The sequence below is a fragment of the Phaethon aethereus genome, assembly GCF_964289735.1.
Source record: "Phaethon aethereus genome assembly, chromosome: 8".
Lineage (NCBI taxonomy): Eukaryota > Metazoa > Chordata > Aves > Phaethontiformes > Phaethontidae > Phaethon > Phaethon aethereus.
In genome coordinates this window covers 11,539,674-11,553,915 of record NC_138584.1, presented here as the reverse complement: position 1 = coordinate 11,553,915, position 14,242 = coordinate 11,539,674, and the positions used below count along the sequence as shown (strand labels likewise).

Genomic DNA, 14,242 nt, shown 5'->3' with positions numbered 1-14,242 from the left:
GAATGAAATTTGCAGTTCTTTCCCTACAGCTAGGATTCTAAGTAGAATATAGAAAGACACTTTTTTACAGCAGTGGAATCATGCAATGTCATAGCAAGACCAAGCTCTCAGTATGTTAAATGTTTTTTTTTCAAACCACTTTATGTGTATACAACAGGCTACTGAACAAAAATGGACAGAGGTGTGACAGTCTCCTCTCCCTCTGTGACTGGCGCTGTATCAGTCTTTAGATTTTTGATTTATATGGTGATGGTGTGATTATGGTCATTAACTTTATCAGAAAAAAAGAACTGGTTTCATGTCTTGGCTTTGCATGCAGTCAGGACGCTATGAGAGAGTATCTTGATTTGTAAAGTGTTACTCTGAAAAGTAATAGAGAAGCAGAAAACCTTTTTATAGTATGAAAAATTTCCATTAAAAAAAAAAATAAAAATCATGTAGCCCTGACTGTAATGCTTATAGGCTTATTGCAAAGGTCAAGTTGTCCTCCTTAAAGACAGGTGGAAAAAAGGACCCTGATCACCTCAAGAAGTAGATCAACATAGCCTTATCTAGGTGCTCCAAAAGTATCTTGGTAAGGTGGTTAAAAAAACCTGTCAGATGACATACTTAAGTCATGTCACAAATTTGCTACATCTACCATATGATAGCTTATTCTGACACCAAAACAGCCTATTCTTGCTTAAGCAGAGAGGTGGACAGATGACCTCTAAGTCTCTTCCGATCTTTTTTTTTTTTTTTTTTTAAAAAACATGAAAATTTCCTATCATTCTAAACATACCTTTGTGTGGAGAGGTTACTGCTGACTTTATCTAAAACAAACTTCAGGGCAGGCTTATATCTGGCAATATGGGGCGCTAATTTGCTAAGGCTGTGGAGAACCTGAGCTGCTCTTCTGATATACTAGATCACAGTTATTCTATTGCACATATTATATATAATTTCATATAAAATTTCCTATGTGGCTCCTGTAGCAGCATGTGTCTCTGAGAAGGAGAGGTGCTATAGCATCCCTGGTAGCCAAGGTGCAGTTTTTTTGTCACTAAGCTCTAAGAATTATGACAGTAGGCCATTCATCTGGCTAAAATCAGATTTTTTTTTTTTTTTTTCCCTAACTGTTGCTGCTCCTTTTCTTAAAAGCAGTTGAACCAGTGTTTCAAAAGTCGTCATAGCTTTTTGAATTGTCAAAATTTCTATGGATAAGACAGACTTTCTGTTTCAGGCTATTTGTTGATATCACTTTCATTATGGGACAAATTTGTCTTTGTGGCAGTGCATACAGAACAGAGCTTGAAAAACTGTTTGTGTACTTCGTGTCTTGCAGAGGTTCTTGGTGTGGAAGTGATACTCTGCCTACCTATCTCTGCTTCATCTAACACGAATGGAAGTATGTTTCTGACATAGCTCTGAACTAAGGAAGTATCACCCGGTTCTATATGCAACTGAGGCAGAGAGGAATTAATCTTCAAGGCCATACCAGAGAATCTTTACAGGGTAGGTTGCTGATTTGCTCCAGGGCCTTTGCTATGACAGTTTATTACTACCAAATTTTGAAGGATCTCCTAATTTGGTAGCATTACAAAATTTCTGTGGGGTTTTTTTTTAACTTCTAGTTTTTATAGGCAGAAAATCTCAATCAAAGTCACATTGTCTCCTCCTGTTTGCCAAGTCTGCAAGTACTAATTTAAGTGATAACTACAAGAGCTGAAGTAGTTGCTTGTGGGACAGTGACTTCGAAATTTCACAACAGTAGTGTTTAAAATCTCAAACTTGGTAACTGTTGAAGTAAGGATTTCTAACTTCTCCATCTATGGTAGAAAAATCCTATAATTTTGGAATTTGGTATCCTTTGCATTAACCCTGATGTTCTATGACACAAGTTTCCTGAGGCTTATAGATTCTAGCACTGGTCTGTATTTAAAACAAACAGTAAACCCCTAATCTGTCCTTGACAGGACAATTTTTAAATCTTTTAGGATTACAGGAAGATTGCTTGTGTAAGTAAAATGAGTTATAGTTGCCATCTGCAGTTTCCATTGCTGCAATGCAGTTATTTTTTAATTTATGAAAAAATAAGCAGAATTAGTTCAGTATAGCTGCATAGGATCTACTATCTTTCTCTCTCCCATATAGCAGAAAAACTCTTGCAACACAAACTTTTTTCAGTGATGGAAATTTTTAAGTTCATACTAGAGGCATTCTTCAAAATGTATTTCGTTGGTGTTAATTCTTCTAAATTTTTTCTATGTAGTGTTTACATGCATATTTTGCTAATATGGTTTTATTTAATTGACCTTTTGAAATAACACCAGTATGCATTTCAGTAGTTGAGAATCTTAAAAAATCCTTTTTTGTTATGTCAAACAAATGAAATATCAAAAGCTTAAAAATTAACAGGAAAAGGATGAAGTAATTCCACGTACTTAAAAATGGGTATGTTGAAGAAGTGCTGGAATTAAAAATATTAAAAGTATCAGTGTAACATTCCCCACCACACCAAAAAATTATTGCAATTTATTGTTTAATCTTGAATGAAATATGCTGTCTATAAAAGGAAGCTTTTAGGAAATACCAAATAGTAACAGATTGAGACACAAACGTTAAAATCGGGGAAAGAAACTTCTGATAAAAGAACTTCCATGCAGCTTTTTGTTGCCCTAAAGCAGAATGAACTTCTGATAAGAGTGTCAACTTTCAGTGGTACCACCCAAATTGGAGCAGATCTTGACAAACCTGCTAAAGATTAGAACTGTCCATAGACTGATTTATTCAAGATAACAAGGACAATTCTGTTAAGACCTGCCAAATTTAAAAGCTGAGGAATCCATTTACGCCCTGCACAGTGACAAACAGAACTGTAATTATGCACCCATCAGTTCTGTTCTCCAGTCTCCAAAAGGCAGGATTCTAGCTCAGCTGAATGTTTTTTAACTTATAGTTGACATCTACCAAGAACATGTCCTATTTTTCGATGAGATTTGAAAAATGACAGGTGTGCTTGTATGTTCTCTTTTCTCTACGCATGGCCAGTTTTACTGTCTAGAAACCTTTAACCTTTTCAAGGCACAGATGGCTTTATTCTGTGTTTACATGCTACTTAGCATAATGTGGTTACAGTTCCTCTGGGTGTTCATACGTGTTCTCAGAACACAAAGAAAAAATACAGATGTGCCTTCTATGCTTCTTAATGCAGGATTTTTATTTGTTTTAATCCCAACAGATATAATAAACAGTTCTGGATAAAATTACTAGCTTGATCACAACACTGCTTAATTCCCAGAAGCAAAGAACATCTAACCAGCCTGAGGAACTGAAGGGTTGAGGCAGCTGCTCACAGAACCATACTGCAGATAACACCACGGCCCACTGAAGAAACAGAGAAGCTCTTATTTTTTTTGTAATTAATGAGCTAAAGAAACTGAACTATCAGTTATGTTACGACCATATTATTTTTAACATTTCAAACCACCTGAGGATCTTTACCTCTTTATTTTAATCTCAGATGGACCACAAACTATTCTGTACAGGTAATTGTTGATGACTGCATTGTGTGGAAAATTACCCCTCATTATCAGCTGTGGGTGCCAAGACCTTGTAACTCATTGCAAGCAATAGGTAAAATCCTTGTTAGGCTGATTCTATCAGCATAGTTTATTGATGTTAAAGGAAACACCCCTCACCACAATGATAGAACACAACAAGACAAAAAACCTCCCAGAAGTCTACAAGAAGAATTAAGATAAGAATGTCCACCGCACTTCATATCTCTAACAGTTAAATATTTCAATGAGCCGATATCAAGCTCAAGAAAAGCAAAAACTTGGCATGCCAATTTAAGATCTGGAATCTTTAGTAATTTGTTTCTGAATTTTTGGTAAGATTACTGTATATCCAAATGTGAGTAGTTAACTAGTTTGTCTACCTGTGCTTATATGGGATTCGTAGTTTTCAGAAGAGACTGAGAAGCAATTAAAAACATTATTTATGCATTTCTAGGTTAAAAAAAAAGTATTCCAGCATGGTGAAAAGCTTTTATGTATTTTTATTTTAGTCTTAATATCATAGCAAACCGTATTGTTTGGACTGGCAGTTTTGGCAAGACTTTTCACTCATGAAAGTACCTGAATAACAAGCAGTGTGTGATTGATTGATTGATTTATTTATTTCCCCTCACTCTTCTGGGAGCAGTCTGAGAAAGGAATTATTCCCCCCTGCCCCCTTCATCTTAACAACAGCTGATTATTCTCTGCTTCTGATTATGGCATCTACACATTCCAGCCTCTTGCCTGGGAGGGAAGTCCCTAAAATCCTGGGAACTTGAAATGGAGATAGGAAGAAATAAACTTTATGCTTCCTCTGTTTTTTTATGTGTATAAAGCAGGGCATGATCAGATCCATAAATAAAAATGCTTACATTACTGATGTATTTTTACATCACTTACATTTGTATTGTTAGTATGAACATTAAAAGCTGTCACTGACAGCTTTCAGTACTACCAAAACCTTAATGATTCTTTAAAAGCTTTGTACATAGGGACCTTGTTTACAATTATTTATTGCAGAACACTTACAAAAAACCTGTGATGCTCTTATATTGCTGTATGTTGAATAATTTGATATATCAGCTGCCAGTTGCCTATGTTCAATGCAATTATGATGTGCTCATCTTACTTCCTATAACGTAAAAATTTACTTTTATCTCAGATAAGAATAATTTTATTTCAGAGTAACTTTAGAGAAAGTTTCTGTTGTCCGTGTCCCTGTGACCCCGTTCCCCCAGTCTAAATGCAGATTTCAGATGATACTGTGAAAGGACTCACAATGGTCCAATAACACTGTATTTAAAGAGGTAACTAGGATTTTACTCTACAAAGAATCTTGCAAGTGAGTAATTCACTTATCTGAGTTGCCAAGCTTCTGGATTCTGGTTGTTCTGTTTACGGATAAGCAGTACGACATAACTGTGGTATATTTCGTATGAAGGCACAATCAAACATGTAGCTGTCTAGTCTCTGAACCTATTTTTACTTATTGTTGAGGTCATTGATGTAATCTGTAAATAACTGAAAGGAAGTATTGGATTTAGGCTTTTTTTTAAAACTAAACAAAAGAAATTAAGCAAAACCGCTATCTCACCCAAGGATTTTACGCTGGCATTGGGAAAGACAGGGTCGCTTTACAAATACATTTAAAAACAGGTTATAATAATGCGGTGAATCTGAGTTACAGAAGCATTTCATGAGGAAACTTTATCTTTTACATTTTACTTCCATTTGCTATTCTGTTCTTCTTCCTAGTAATTTGCCTGTATTTTTCAGGATTCTGCCTGCAGATTGCAAGAATCAGTAACATGTTGCACTGTTACCTTAGATCCTGGAAACACATCCTTCAATAAGGAGAAAATGTTTGGATAAACTCACTGAAGTGAGTGTTTCGTTTGTTTTTAGCTCGTTTTGCCTAATAATAGACCAATTTGAAGCAAGCTGTTAAAAGAACTTTGATAAATTATGTATACTATTTGCTTACTTGTATTACTTCTTTTTTCTGTCCTCATACTTTTCTTGCTTGCTTTCTATTTAGATTACTAAAATAATTAAGTGGGGTGTATACATTTGTCAACATATATGCAGGAATATATTTTTAGTGTAGAATTTAGTAATATATATTTTCCTAATTTCAGTTTAAAAAATCAGGAGTAGAGATGTTTGCTCCCTCTCAGTTTGCTTTAGAATTTTTGTGTTTAAAAAAAAATAAATTTGCAGTTTTGTTCAGAAGACCATTCAAATATAAAATTAATTTTTCTGATTAATGTATTAGATCCTTTGGTGCTAAGTTTTTTGTTGCCAAAGGGTTGAATACCACAAACACTGTAGGGATGTACTCCCACGTTATCAAATAAATGCTCAAGGTATAGCTTATAATGCTGAAAAATAGAAAAATAAATTGACCTTGATGAAGTGTGTCTTCTTTTGTCTGTTCCCAGGAAAGTTTATTTCAGGTATTTCTACTGCTGAAATGATTAGAGTTAACAGCTTTTTCCCTCCATTTTATTTTACAGGGTCTCTTCATCTTCCTGATATATGGGGTGTACAACACAGAGGTAAGTCTGCTTGGAGTATCTCAAGGCTGACAGAGTGAATGAGAGAAATGACAGGTTTCTTATCTTGATAACTGAGGGACAAAGTTGGCTTTCCATATGAGTGTCCTACTGCCCTTCATGCTTGGACTAGCTTATATGCATCCCAGCTTACCATTAAACACAGACACCCTGAATAAAGGGACAGACTCATTTCTCATAGGCATTGACTAATATTTTACTGCTGCTTTAAGTTTTTTGAATTCCTGGTCTTTCTTTTAACGCTTAGCTAAACCTGACAGTCCTAAATGTTCATTATTTCATTTACGTTTGGAAATGAACTGTTTGTTAGTTTACATGCTATTTAAAGGAAACTATTTAAATTCTAAAAGGAATGAGTTTTACTTCGCTTGACTTCAAAATTTTCTTGGGTATAGAAAATGGATCAAATTCCATTTTTTACATCCATTGGATATTTTTATGATTTCAAAATCTGACCCAAGGCTTTGTACCAGTTTGGCCTATGTAAAGTACTTGACCTTTAGAGATTGATCTTTCATAATGGAAAATACTTTCAACAGATAAGTTCCTTATGATTTTTATGCTTTATCTACCCTGTTCCATTACTTCTATTATGTTAATGACAAAAATTAGTGCTAATACGTTCAATTTCAAGTTTTTAAGCTAAGGTATCTCTGCCATTTACATTTTAACAGAATTTGGAACTCAGTAGTAAAACTCGATAGAAATATAAAAGTCTTTTAAAGCCAATAGTTAGAAATGAAGCAGAATTCTACTCAGATTTTATTAGCATCTGAGTGGGCATCCCCTCTTAGGAAAACGGTGAATAATTCCTTTCACATGATTACTTTCACCCAAAAAGCTATTTCAAAATAATGAAACTTTTATCTTATTTGCATTGCAAGGATGCATTTCTTCAGTTTGTGCAACTATACTGATGAGCATTATTAGTAGTGAGGGGTTTGTTGTAGCAGCGGGCCAAAGAACCTGGTACTTGGGGTCCACCGCTCGAAGCGGAGGGTGGAAAGGGGGTGGTTAGGTGTGCCACCTAGCAGGTGGCCAGATGTGCACCTGATGGGCCAGTGCTGTGCTCTTAGCTGGCAAGAGGTCGAGTCATGTGGATGGACTTCCCAGTTTGGGCGTGGTGAGGATTTCCAATGACACGGGCACCAGCGGCGTGAAAGCCGTGGTGTAAAATATGCCGGATTGATAGATCGGATTAAGAGAGTCTTTCTTATTGCTAGAATCGCACCTCTGGGAGCAGCTTTGTTAACTCAGTGGCGTTACGTGCAGCTAATGTCGTTGTTTTGAAGGAAAAATAGTGAACATTCTACAGTCTGGCTTTATTAAAAATGTTACATTTCAGCATCTCTGAAACCACACCTTTAGAGGAGAGTAAATACTACTGCTAAGCATTCAGACGCTGCACGTGTTAGGTGTTTTGCGCAGGCTTTGGCCGGGCAATGACGTTAGCGTATGCGAAGCTGCACCTGTGATTTTAATTATAGGTCGAGTCCCTCCTGCAGAGGCAGGGTGGCCTGTACGCCGTCCCGTTAGCTGGCAGGCGTCCGCCCAGGCAGCGCCGCGGTCAGGTACCGCACGTTACCCGCCGGTTAGCACCACCCGCGGAAAGTGCCACGCTCTCTGATGGCAGGAAGGATGTCGCTTGCGCTGTTCTCGGTGACGCGGTAGCAAGCCGAAGGCGCGTGTTCGGCACGGTCTCTCCTCCCGCCGGAGACGGCGCTCGGCGCTGCCCGCGGCTCCCGCCCTGGCCGTGCGGCGGGGCCGGCAGCCCGCGGGCGCGGGGCCGAGCCGCTGGAAGGTCCCGGCCAACGCCGCTGGGCGGGGGCGGCAGAAGGCGCTCGGGGCGCGGGCCGGGGCCCTTCCCGCCGCCGGCGGCGCCCACCAACATGGCACCGCTGCCCCCCCGCCACGCGCGAGCGCGGCTCTGGCGGTCGTGGCGGGCGGGCGGAGGCCCGCCGCGCCTGCGCGCTGCCCGCCTGCCGGCTGCCCGGCCGGCCGGGCCGTACCCAGCGTGCCGCGCGCCGCGCATGTGCAGTGTGGGGCGCAGGGGCTGCTAATTCCATTGTGGAGCGGACGCGGCGTTATTTTTAACTGGAGGCGGCGGCGGCGGCGGGAGCCGTAAGTGCAGCCCGGGCCGGGGGCCGCCCGTCGGCGCGGGTGGGGGTGGCGGCGATGCGCCCGGGCGGCGGCTGCCGGGCCGCCGCGGGAGCCAGCCGCTGAGCGGGCGCCCGCCAGCGAGGCAGCGAGCGGTGTCCGGCGGGCGGGCGGGCGGCGGGTCCCGCAGCCCCTCTGGGCCGCGCCTCCTCTCCGGCCCGCCTTCCCGGGGGATGAAACTCGGCAGCGGCTTCCTCGGCGGCGGCGGCGGCGGCAGCAGCAAGAGGGCGGCGGCCATGGAGCCCACCTTCCCCCCCGGCATGGTTATGTTCAACCACCGCCTGCCCCCGGTCACCAGCTTCACTCGGGCGGCCGCGCCCCCCCCGGCGGCCCAGCACCCCCCGCAGTGCGTGTTACCTCCGGCCTCATCCGCCGCTTCCTCCACGGCGGCGACCGAGCCCCCGGCGCCTCCTCCCCCTCAGGACATGACTTTCAAGAAGGAGCCGACGGGGGCTTTCCCCTCCGCTCCCTCCTCCTCGCAGAGGAGCCCCTGGGGCTTTCTGCAGTCCCTAGTGAGCATCAAGCAAGAGAAGCCCAGCGAGCAGGAGGAGGAGGAGCCGCAACCCCATCACCACTACGGGGGGCTCTTCGGGGGAGCAGGAGAGGAGAGGCCCCCCGGCCTGGGGGGCAGTAGCGGGGAAGGAACCGGCCAGAGTGTGATTCAGGACCTCAGCCTTCTTCACCATCTGCACCAGCATCCCCACCGAGACCTGTTACTGAGTGGCAGAGGCGAGGGCGCCCCTGGGAGCTCGGGTGAGCCAAAGCACGATGCCCAGGTCAAGAAGGCAAAGAGGCCAAAGCCAGAAACTCAGGGAATCAAAGCCAAGCGGAAGCCAAGCGCTTCATCCAAACCCCCCCTGGTGGGAGATGCGGAAGGTGCCATTGCGTCCCCCAGTCAGAAACCTCACGTCTGCGAACACTGCAGCGCTGCCTTCAGGAGCTCCTATCACTTGCGCAGACATGTGCTCATTCACACTGGGGAGAGGCCTTTCCAGTGCAGTCAGTGCAGCATGGGTTTCATCCAGAAGTACTTATTGCAGAGACACGAGAAGATCCACAGCAGGGAGAAGCCATTTGGGTGCGACCAGTGTAGTATGAAGTTCATCCAGAAGTACCACATGGAAAGACACAAGAGGACACATAGCGGAGAAAAGCCATACAAATGTGACACTTGTCAGCAGTATTTCTCAAGGACTGACAGACTGTTGAAGCACAGAAGAACATGTGGTGAAGCCATAGGTAAAACAGGTGCTGGAATGGAGCCCGGATCATCAAATAACATGGGTAGCTTGGCTGTGTTGTCTCAGGGAAATACAAGTTCCTCAAGGAGAAAAAGTAAAACAAAAAGTGTATCCACTGAAAGCAAAGGAAATAAGTGTAGCAGCAAAGTAACTGAATCTCAAGTTGCAAGTAATGTGGCCATGCCAAATTATGCTGTTGATATTCCCATTGTGTCTTCCAGTGGTGGCCTAGTTGGCACGGGTGTAGAAGAACTTCAGAAGAAGGTGCCAAAATTGGTCTTGAAAAAAGCAAGCAGAAAACAGGCAGACAAAAATTACCTTAATTTTGTATCACCACTGCCAGACATTTTGGGGCAAAAACCACTGTCTGGGAAACAGAGTGGCTCTCTAGGTGTAGTAGCCAATACCGGTGTAGAAACTATTGGCCTTCTCCAAAGTACAGGTGGTAAACCAGGTCAAATAAGTAGCAATTACGATGATGCCATGCAGTTTTCAAAGAAAAGAAGATACCTACAAACTGCAAGCAGTAACAGTGCCTTTTCAGTTAATGTTGGACACATGACTTCCCAGCAGTCTGTCATCCAGTCTGCAGGTGTTAGTGTTATGGATAACGAAACTCCACTATCTCTTATTGATTCAGCATCTTTAAATAGTGAAATAAAGTCTTGCCACGATAAGTCCGGTATTCCTGATGAAGTCTTGCAGAGCCTTTTGGACCAGTACTCTCACAAATCAGAAGGCCAGAAGGAAGATCCTTTCAGTATAACTGAACAGCGTGTGGACTTGCACACCTCAGGAGAACATTCAGAGATGGTTCAGGAAGAAAACTTGAGCCCTAACTCTCAAACAGTTTCAAATGATAAGGCAAGCATGTTGCAAGAATACTCCAAATACCTCCAACAAGCCTTTGAAAGAACAACCAATAGTACTGGTTTTGCTTTTGGACCCAGTTTCCAATTTGTTAGCTTGTCTTCAACTCTCCATAACCACACTCTCTTTCAAGACAAACAGGTATACACTACATCTCCACTTGAGTGTGGCTTCAGCCAATCCGTTACCTCAGTATTGCCAACTGCGTTGCCAAAACCTCCATTTGGGATGTTGCTTGGATCTCAGCCAGGCTTTTATTTGTCTGCTTTGGAGGCTACGCATCAACAGTTGACTCCTTCTCAAGAGCTGGATGATCTTATTGATCCGCAGAAAAACTTAGAGACTTCATCTAACTACCAGTCCACATCTCAGAAACTGACTGGCCAGAAGGAACAGAAAAACTTAGAATCCTCAACGAGCTTTCAGATCCCATCTCAGGAGTTAACTAGCCAGATAGATCCTCAGAAGGACATAGAGCCTAGAGCAACCTACCAGATCGAGAACTTTGCACAAGCGTTTGGTTCTCAATTTAAGTCGGGCAGCAGGGTGCCAATGACTTTTATCACTAACTCTAATGGGGAAGTGGACCATAGAGTAAGGACTTCAGTGTCAGATTTCTCAGGGTATACAAATATGATGTCTGATGTAAGTGAGCCATGTAGTACACGAGTAAAAACCCCAACCAGCCAGAGTTACAGGTAAGGTCCCAACTGTGACCAGGCTGTGGGGTCTACTTAACATAATTTTGTTTTACTTTGACAACACTGCCATTGGAATGTTTCTACACGGTCCTATTAAGAATAATGTAACATGCCCTTTCAATGCAACTTTTCATATTTAGTTTATTTTGTTAGTGTGATTTTTTTTTTTTTTTTAGATCTGTTTATTATGGTTTTTAATCAAAAATCAATAGATTAAAATAGTGTTTTTGTTCAAGTGACAATGTTTAGCAATCAAATTTACATTATATAGATCGTCAGGGAATAGCCCAAAAGTTTAAAATGCAAAAAATTAACTTTGTTCCTAGGACTAAGGTTTATTCTAATTGCTTTACTCTCAGGAAAGTGTAACGAAGCATGGGAATTCTATGCACCACTAGTGTATTGGAACTTCCAATTTACAGATAGTGACAAATATATCTCAGCTTTTTGAGGAAGGGATCTATGACATTTCAAATTGCTGTCTCTTATGTCTGGGCTGATCTGATAGAATTTTGCTACCTAAATCTCATTGCTTTTAAAGTACTCCTGTTCTTCCAGGTGATGGTCATTCCAGGCAGGTGGAGCAAATATTCTTGGGTCTGTACTATGAGCCCAGAATGGTAGCTTTAATATAAACAATAATGTCCCCAGAACTCCTGTGTAAGACTGTAATTTCTTAAAGAGATTCTGTTGACACAAACCTTGAGAACAAAACGTGTGTGCCTGGTTCATGTCATTCGAACCCCAGCTTGAAACTACAGTCATAATCCAGATAGTCTTTTGGGATACTTTTTTTTTTATTATACATGGTTCAAAAAAGTTGTTTCTTGCTTTCCCCCTTTTCCACGTGTTTTTAGTGTATAAGGTTCCCCCTGTTTTGTTGTGCTCTGAATTCTTTCAGACTTGATCTTGATTTTTTTCCCCCCTTAATTTACACCTTTTCTTCCCCTGCTTCCCTACCCACTCTCTCACCCCAACTTAATAACTAGCATTTAAAAGGATTTACATTCCAGAAAGTGCATATCTTATTATGTACTTTCCTGATGTCTTATGACATCAGCTTATGAACAATAAACACCCAACATGTTTTAGAATTATGTCAAGGTTTCCATGTACAATAAGAAACAATATACTCGCAAGTGTACATACTAAGGCTCCTGTCCTGCATCAGGATCAGCTAACACGGACCCCTGTGCCCAGCAGTGTACTAGTGGTGTCACTGGAGCTCTTGACGGATATAGGGGTTTGCAGCAGTTCATCGTTGCAGGCTTTTAGGGCCTAAGGCTACAATTCCATCAAAGGTTCGTGGTGATGACATCAACTACAAAAGTAGAACTTGAGTGACTTGTTAATATCAACAGAACTTTTCTTTGGAATTATTGCCTTACTTTATGTATATTTTGTGGTACATTATTTATTATATGTGAATCCTGATTAATGCCTGTGGAGCCACGGAAACCTGCTAGAAATACTGGTGGCCATTCAAAGCTGCTGAAAGGCAGTGGCACTGCTCTAAACCACTTTTTGCAAATGTATTTTTTGATTAGTTTTTTAATGTAATTTTGGTGATGTTTATGCTGATGGTTTTTTATGTACTCTTGGTGATGTTTCAGTCTTACGTACTTTTCTGGTGTCAGGAAAGTACCAGTGGTTGTTTCCAGTCTTACTGTGTAATCAGCCTATTACAGGCTTCCATGTATAATAAAGTTATTAACATTGTGCAAGTGTAAAACACTTCTGTTATGAAAGTGGTGTGTTATTAAAACGAATTGTTACAAAAATCGTGGGTAAGTTCTCCCGTTTTCCCTCACCACTAAAAACTGAAACCTGAGCCCACTTGTAATCTCTTTTACTAGGTGAACTATCTTTTTTTTTTTTTTCCTTCTTACTAATCTAGAGTTTGTTCTCATAGAATCCATGTAACTCCATTAACTTTTCCTTTATACTTGATTATGTATGTCACCCTATTTCAGTTTAAATAAGCAAATAACAACTGTTCTCTGAACACAGAACCCAGCCTGTTATCAGGGATGGAGTAGTCCATAACCACTGTGTTGGCTTCTTCAGTACCTTTTCTTTTGTTTTACACAGGTTAGAATTTACATTCTTTATATTGTGTGTAGTAGAAGTTGCAGATGTATTGTTCTGACTGTTTGCTTTAACTTAATACTAATAAAACCCATTATTCACAAAATCATGAAGATATCACTTCTATTATCCAGTCACACTTTTGAGAACATATTAAGGAAGCATTATGAGATGAAATTTTGAGAAGGAATAATATAATTTACTCGTATGTTTTCAGCTTGTTTTCCTCCTCCAGTTTCGTTTTGGATCAGATCATCTGAATGCACTATTTTAGAAATCAGGGCTCTATCTCACACCCTTAGCTTCCAAGGCAAAAAACTAAGACATTTCTTTAAGTTAAACTGTTTGCACAACCCCATCTTTTTAAAATCTGTGTCTCTTTTTATATGGTTTTGGTTAAAGAGATAGAAATTACATATTGTTAACTTCAAAGACATTTTGTAATTGCTGGAAATCCAGAATGACACACATCTAATACAATGTTGTTCAAAGTAAAGATTTTAGAAAGTCCTCTCTTTTTTTTTGTTGGGTATTTTGTTTTGTTTTTTTTTTCCTCCTCTAACCTCTGCGTTTCAATGAAAGCCTAGTAAAAATAGTGCTATAGCAAAGTACTTAACGCATTTTGGGTAATCTAAAGAGAGTTTGTAGACTTCCTTAATCTGTATTTTTCTTCAACTTTGCGTGTGACTATAAGAGCAGCACTGCTGAAGGTCTCAGAATGGTTGAAAAGTAGGGTATTGAAGAACAGAAGACAGCAATTTGAATCAAGGTAATGATGTGGACAAGGGAAAAATCATTGGCATGCTGAAAAGCAAATAAGGACAAAAACTTTCGAAAGTAAATATGAAATACGCTAAATGCTTAATATTCAGAACAATCCTAGGAATCATTTCAGAAAATCTGAGGGGGAAGTTACTGGAATTTTGTATGTTTTTTCTACTGCAATCATTCAAAAATGTTTCTAAATACACCAGAACTGGTGTATTTTATTTATTTTAGAATAAATAAACTATTTATTTTTCTTTAAATAATGAAGGTTAGGGATATTGTAAAACGCATAGAAATTA

General features: G+C 40.7%; 1 protein-coding gene across 1 annotated transcript; it reads left to right on the top strand.

Annotated features, from left to right (window-relative positions):
• Positions 1 to 8,335: 8,335 nt before the first annotated feature.
• ZNF281 (zinc finger protein 281) lies at positions 8,336 to 11,686 on the top strand. The gene has a single exon (XM_082002842.1). The coding sequence runs from the start codon at positions 8,449 to 8,451 to the stop codon at positions 11,086 to 11,088; it is 2,640 nt and encodes an 879-aa protein (XP_081858968.1). The 5' UTR covers positions 8,336 to 8,448; the 3' UTR covers positions 11,089 to 11,686.
• The last annotated feature ends 2,556 nt before the right edge of the window (positions 11,687 to 14,242 follow it).